Source organism: Danio rerio, chromosome 9 (assembly GCF_052040795.2).
Source record: "Danio rerio strain M-AB ecotype USA chromosome 9, GRCz13ab, whole genome shotgun sequence".
NCBI lineage: Eukaryota > Metazoa > Chordata > Actinopteri > Cypriniformes > Danionidae > Danio > Danio rerio.
In genome coordinates, this window is record NC_141029.1 from 451,499 (window position 1) to 459,299 (window position 7,801).

At 38.2% G+C, this 7,801-nt stretch overlaps 1 protein-coding gene across 6 annotated transcripts in view; it reads right to left on the minus strand.

The window, feature by feature from the left end:
* Positions 1 to 7,007, minus strand: part of si:dkey-11f4.7 — a 62,512-nt gene extending 55,505 nt beyond the window's left edge. For 5 of the 6 annotated variants that reach the window (XR_015499005.1, XR_015499006.1, XR_015499007.2 and 2 more), the window contains exons 1-3: positions 6,703 to 7,007; positions 4,218 to 4,313; positions 790 to 891 (exon numbers count right to left, since the gene is read on the minus strand). Coding sequence is in view for 3 of the 6 variants with exons in the window: in XM_087267218.1 (XP_087123344.1) it covers positions 790 to 891; positions 4,218 to 4,313; positions 6,703 to 6,745 (241 nt within the window). In the remaining 3 variants the exon portion in view is untranslated. The remainder of the gene's footprint in view (positions 1 to 789; positions 892 to 4,217; positions 4,314 to 6,702) is intronic. The other variant, XM_087267219.1, reaches the window with a different exon arrangement.
* Positions 7,008 to 7,801: the final 794 nt, after the last annotated feature.

The following is a 7,801-nucleotide window of genomic DNA, read 5'->3' on the forward strand; positions in this document are numbered from 1 at the left end:
GATCAGTTCCCCTATAGCGCATGTGTTTGGACTGTGGGGAAAGCAGAGCACCCGGAGGAAACACGCCAACACGGGGAGAACATGCAAACTCCACACAGAAACACCAACTGACCCAGCCGAGGCTCGAACCAGCGACTATCTGGATGTGAGGTGACAGCACTACCTACTGCGCCACCGTGACGCCAAGCGCATTATAGATAAAATTTATTATTATTATTTATTTTATTATTTTTATTATTTATTTTATTATTATTATTATTTATTTTATTATTATTATTATTATTATTATTATTATTTATTTTTTTATTATTATTATTATTATTATTATTATTTATTTTATTATTATTATTTTATTATTATTATTTATTTTAATATTATTATTATTATTAATATTATTATTATAATTATTATTATTATTTATTTTATTATTAGTATTATTTATTTTATTATTATTATTATTATCATTATTATTATTATTATTTATTTTATTATTATTATTATTATTATTATTATTTTATTATTAGTATTATTATTTATTTTATTATTATTATTATTATTATTATTATTTATTATTATTATTTATTTTATTTATTTAAATATCCAAGGGGCAGCATGGTGGCGCAGTGGATAGCACAATCACCTCACAGCAAGAAGGCTGTTGGTTCGAGTTCCAGCTGGGTCAGTTGGTGACCATAAAGCCATTAGATAAATAAAGGTTTGCCTTTAAGTCCACGCAGCGGCATCAGCTATCAATATCACAGTACACAACTTTAAAAAGGAAGATCTTACCATCCTTGGGAACATATGCGAAGGTGATCTGCATCCCACATTGCAATGCCAGAAATATCACGCCAGTGGAGCAAACAGTGCGAAGAAACCTGCCAGATTTCCCTGGACGTGAACACACATACACACTTGCATCAGTTATTTAACTGCATTTAAATGTCACATTCAATCTACAGTCATGTGGAAAAGTCAGGACGCTCTATGAATGACCCATTTGTCAATGTCAGGACATCATAACGATCTGATCTGAACAGCAGCACTCTATAGAGATCTGAGATCAAATGGAGAACTTTGCCTACAGATCTTTACCACAGCTGTTCATCTCCAGTAGCTGACACTGGCTGTGAGGCATGTCTGAAGGTCAGATCATCAGCTGATGGGGCTTGTGTTTGCGTGACGTCGCTGCTGATGTCCAATATTTCTGAGGAATCTTCATTAATGGACGCATCTTCAGATCCACATTTTACAGCATCCTGTTTATGTTTGGGATTAGCCACTGCTTCATTTCTGTGTACTTTGAGTTAGTTTGTTTTAAGTGTGTGTGAGTGTTTGTGTGTGCGCGCATGGATCTGTGTGCCTGTCTTTGTGTGCACTTGTACATGCGTTGTGAGTGTGTGTGTGCCCGTGTGCATGCATTGCGTGTGCTGTATGATACTGTGTGTGATGACACAGATTTCAGTGTGTGTATCGTGCACTTTGTGTTTTAAGATGTTTGTATTTTGAATCCCCGTCTTTAATGTACAAAATTACATCTAATGCATCATGCAGCAGTGTAAACGCTAACTCAGCCGTGGGTTAATTAGGCTTTTCTCCACTGGATATTTAACATCGTTATTCCTCCTAAATGCATGGGAAATAATGAGAATGCTGCGTCATCTTGTTTTGGGTAAAGTGTTAGATTTTGATTATTTAGCAATAATTACATCTATGGAAACACTCAGCTGAGGCAGCAGATCTGTTGCTTCCGCTTGATTTATTTGTTTAGTTTTTAATTTTTTTTACTAAAAGCTTTAAGTCAACTTCCCCCAGCCCTCAGGGACACTTTATACAATCATACCATCCTTTACTTACACTTTACCGTAAACACAGCAAGCCAGCGTGAAACATTGATGTGTGTGTGTGTGTGTGTGTGTGTGTGTGTGTGTGTGTGTGTGTGTGTGTGTGTGTGTGTGTGTGTGTGTGTGTGTGCATGAGGTTGAATTAGTTTAAAGCAGAGGAAATAAATGGAAATATGTGAGAAACCGTCTGCCGTGATTATACGGATCTATAAAGCACTCAAGCAGACGTGGGCTGAAGGTAATCTCTGCTGACTGCACAACTCGCTGGATTTATTGTGATGCATCATTAATGAGACGCGCAGGCTTTGATGAATCCAGAGGAATTGCAAACAAAAATAAACCCAATACAAAAACACTGAAAAAAGCGTTTGCTGTCCCATAGAAAAGTCTGAAATCATTACGTGTACAGTGTACAAGTTCATGTCTGGATGTCAAATATATCATAAGCCTTATGCAACATGTATTTACAATTATTGCAGAAATGCACATTAATATATATATTTCAACCATTGGAATTTCAAATATGTACATACACACAGGCTGCAAAGTAGCTCAGTGGTTAGCACTGTGGTCTAACAGCAAGAAGGTCGCTGGTTGGAGTCCTGGCTGGGTCAGTTGGTGTTTCTGTGTGGAGTTTGCATGTTCTCCCCATGTTGGTGTGGGTTTCCTCCGGGTGCTCCGGTTTCCCCCACAGTCACATGCGCTATAGGGGAACTGATCAACTACACTGGCTGTAGTGTATGAGTGTGTGTGTGTGAACGAGTGTGTATGGGTGTTTTCCAGTACTGGGCTGCAGCTGGAAGGGCATCTGCTGTTTAAAACATATACTGGATGAGTTGGTGGTTCATTCCACTGTGGCAAACCCTGATAATAAAGGGACTAAGCTGAAGGAAAATGAATGAACACACACACACACACACACACACACACACACACAGTTCACCACTCACAAATCTCTCTTTTAAATTAATATTTTCTACAAAATGCTAAACAATAATATATTTGTGCATATACATTAGATTAGTAAGTACTATAGCTAAATCTGGAGCTAATCTAACAAAATAATTTAAGATAATGATCCAAAAATAAGTTCACACAAATTTACATGTGAGTAAAAAACATTACATTAAATATTTAAAAAGAGTCAAATTAAAAGTAACAAAATACAGTAATACATCAAATGTTGTCGAATTTGTCTAGTTTGTATTTTTTGTGTGCAATACTTTGCTTAAATTTAACTGTAATATCTTTCCATTTCTAAAGATGTTCAGTGACTAAAAATATTGTACTTATTTATGCTGAGCACTATTTGTATGTTCACAATGGCCATGTATCATATATTTAACATATATATCTAAATATTGCAAAAATGTCCACTTGTATAAATCTTTCCCCTAGTGCAATTACAAATATCTACATAATTATAACAGTTCATAATGGCCATACATATACACATATATATATATATATATATATATATATATATATATATATATATATATATATATATATATATATATATATATATATACACATACAGTTGAAGTCAGAATTATTAGCAACCACCCTTTACATGACAGCCCATAATATTAGACTAGATATTCTTCAAGACACTAGTATTCAGTTTAAAGTGACATGTAAAGGCTTCACTAGGGTAATTAGGGTAAAGTTAGGGTAATTAGGCAAGTCATTGTATAACAGTGGTTTGTTCTGTAGGCTATTAAAATATATATAGCTTAAAGGGGCTAATAATATTGTGCTTAAAATGGTGTTTAAAAAATTAAAAACTGCTTTTAATAAAACAAATAAGACTTTCTCCAGAAGAACAAATATTATCCGACATACTGTGAACATTTTGTAAATATTTAAATAAGAAAAATAAATCAAAGGAGGGCGAATGATTCTGACTTCAACTGTATATTCCTGTACCATCTTTTATTTAGGAAATTCATTCATTCATTTTCTTTTCAGCTTAGTCCCTTTATTAATTCAGGGTCGCCTACAATGGAATGAACCACCAACTATTCCAGCATATGTTTTACACTGCTGATGCCCTTCCAGCCACAAGCCATCACTGGGAAACACCCATACACACTCAATCACACTCATACACTACGGCCAATTTAGTTGATCAATTCCCCTATAGCGCATGTGACTGTGGAAACCCGGAGGAAACCCAGGCCAACACAGGAGAACATGCAAACTCCACACAGAAACGCCAACTGACCCAGCTGGTGCTCAAACCAGCGACTGTCTTGCTGTGAGGCGATTGTGCTACCCACTGCGCCACCTTGACGCCTCTTCATGAAACTGTTACAGATTAAACTAAACGAGACACCACTTTGTAATAGACATAGCCTTATTCATTCTTACCCTTGATAGTAGCCGTGTTTGGAGTGGGTATCAGAGGGAAGGACAACAGAAACAGGAGATACACCACTGATAATCCACTGAATCTCACTGATATCGCTGTGGGGCAAAAATAATTACAGTATTAGAAAGACACAAATACACACACTCAAATAAAAAGATTTCACTGCTTGATGAAACTACTCATTTAAACTGAGCTGAGACAACACAATTCTTGGTGTTGCTTTAAGGGGGAGGGGCAAAGTAACTGTTTCATGCTCAATCCACTCAAATTAGTTAAGCTAACCTAGTCGATTTGTGTTGATGAATTGTGTGGAACTCTGCATTATTTACAGTGTAGTATGTTAAACACATAAATATATTGAGTAGTCAAATATATTGAGTCTTGCAATTACGATATATATCTTATACAATTTGCATTTGTATAACAGTATTATTATTATTGATTATATGCATATTTACATCTGCTTTAATAAACACAAGTGTAGATGTGTCCAGCTGTGGGGTTTTAGAGGCGTCTGCATCAGCATATGTGGATAAGAACAGGACGTGTGTTTGGATATAACTCAGTTTTCTGACCACACTTCATTATTATTGTTCATTTATTCCTCTGCTGGAGATTAGAATTGAATTTAGAAACAGTTTTGAAGCAAATCTTTGTGTTTAACAAAGGAGATTAAATATGTGGGGTGATGGATGTGTTCAGTGGAGTGAGTTTCCACCGTTTCCTCACACCACCAAAGTAAAGGAGTAAAGTAAAGGAGTAAGGTAAAGAGGCTGAATGGAGGAGGCTCGTTCTTTATCCTCGCGCTGCAGATGCTCTGTTTAAATGTTTTCTCGCTAGTGAAGCGAAAATTGTTAAATATCAATCTCAAATAGGAGTTTAATAATTATGACAAAGCTTTGAAGAAATTGTAGATGTGGCCTCTACCACCACCGCATCTACTCTGCCTTGTGTTGTGTGTTTGTGAGGTGGTATTCAGGAGATGCAGGCAAAGAGAAGTTTGCGATCGTGACTTGACCATTTATTTGACAGAAGGACACCTATCAGTGTTGATAACACAAACTGAGTTAAATACGCAACAAAAGGGCTCAAACATCACTAGAAACTTCCAAATTACCTTTAGACAACAGTGCGACATCTTGTGGACAAAACAAAACATTGCCCTACATATAAATAAATTCATTCATTCATTCAGTAACCATATTCATTACTGTTGTAGATATGTTTGATAGAGTACCATTGTGTATTTTGGTTTAAATCACCTCAGGACAAATACGCTAAACAACTCGTTGGGTTGTTTGTAATCGAATATGATTATTTGTTTTTATCAACGCGTCGCTTGTCATGTGCTGTTGGTGTATTCAGTTTGATCAGCACATTTATAATGATCATAACGAGCTCATGTGATGGCTATTAACCAAGTGTGCCGCAAGCCTACGTTTGAGTGAAGGTTTCGGCCGTTAGATCGCCCCCTGGGGGCTGGCTGCAGTACAAGTCATAAAGCCCGCCTCCTCCGTGTTAATGAAGGAGACTTGAGCCCAAATAAAAAAAAATATTACACTTGCAATAAAATGTCCCGAAAGATAGTTCTGGTCGATTAAGGCACTGGTTATTGTGCTGAAATAGGTGCAGATCTTCATTTTTGTAAACAGTTTGTTTTTAGCAGTAATTTAATGCTGGGCGTGTCATCGTGATTGACAGCTGTGATTTACAGTTTCTCAAAGCGCGGCGTCTGAGCTTCGGCAGGAGACTGAAGTAGACTGAAGTGTTATTATTCGATTTCTGTGTTATTTTACCATGACAAAATGAGTTCAGCAGTAAACTATAGTTTCTGACATACATGATCCTGGTGGAACACTGTTTATTCGCTAAGTTCAGGGCTTTTTTCGGGCTTTATTAGTTTGCTGATACACCCCTAGCCACCCAGATAGCAAAACACAGTTCCGGCTAGATTCTCGCCTGCCGGAGACTTATCTCTTAGAGCTCAGACTGACTAACGTTACCTCTGCTGGACCTACTCCGGATGCCTGGACTCACTACCCAATTCCAGCCCGAGTCACTCGAGCCAGATGCGGCGGCCAAGCGAGCAGGCGCTGCCGCATGCGAGCCGGAATCAGCCCGCGACGCCGCGAGTAAGTTATGCGCTGCGGCCCGGAGCTGGCGCGATTGAATATATAAAACCCTCATATTTGTTAACGTTATTACATCCACTTGTGTTGATATGACAGCAAACGCATGCTGAGAAGTTCGGGGGGCGTAGTTGATTTTACATAAAGCGTTTGATTGGAAGCTCGACTCTGCTCATTTTCGCGGCTCCTCCTCTGGCTCCATCAGACAATCCTTCTGCGCATGTCTGGCTCCAATTTCAGCAGTCTTTTGCGACAGTTTGTGCCCGTCAAGCAGGCGTTTTGCCCTCAAGGCGTTCAATGGGAAAAAGGGCTGTCGCGTCGTCCATATTTTTTACAGTCATTGCTATTAACTTACCACGCGCGCGCACACAGCAGCAGGGGAGACGAGCGCCAGTCATAGGGCTTCGTGTGCGCGCACCACACACCTGCCTGCAGCTAGTTTCGATCTCACAGTTGTTTCTTGAACCTTACATCGATCATTTTCCCCGCAGTTGACAGCAAGAACGAACATAGAATTGACAAGCAGCATCTATATGTGTTCAAAAGAGTCTAAAACGCCAAACGGGACGAATTTATGCTGCATTTTCTGCTTTGCGCATGTACGGTGGCTCTGAACTGCCAAAAGACCTCTCAGCTTTTTCGGACATTTCATGTTTGTACACATGTACAATACTGTGACATGTTTTATTCAAGATATATTTATTTTACTTGTTAATCAAAATCACAATTTGTTAGTTAACCTATTGTTTTTATGCAACAATCAAGCTGCATGTTAATTTGCTTTGCGAAGAAAAGGAAATCATCTATTTTTGGTGTGCTGATTTATGTAAAATTGTGAATATATCTATATTTTTATGCAATTATTATTTAAATGATTGTTTTGTTTTGCTTTGAGTAGGCTATTCAGTTCATAAGTTCAGCTCAAACATTTATGAAGTCATTCATTCATTTATTTTCTTATCAGCTTAGTCCCTTTACTAATCTGGGGTCACCACAACGGAATGAACCGCCAACAACTTATCCAGCACATTTATACGCAGCGGATGCCCTTCCAGCCACGACATATCACTGGGAAACGTCCATTTACACTAATTCACACTCATACACTATGGACAATTTAGTCTACCCAATTCACCTGTACTGCATGTGTTTGGACTGTGGAGGAAACCGCAAAAACTTACTAAAAGGGCAACGCGGTGGCATAGTGCTGTTGCCTCACAGCAAGAATGTTGCTGGTGTTTCTGTGTGGAGTTTGCATGTTCTCCCTGTGTTCACATGGGTTTCCTCCAGGTGCTCCGGTGTCCCCCACAAGTCCAAACACATGCACTATAGGGGAATTGGATAAACTAAATTATCCATAGTGTATGTGTGTGAATGAGAATATATGGGGGTTTCCCAGTGATGAGTTGCAGCTGGAAGGGCATTCGCTGCGTAAAACATATGCTGGAATAGTT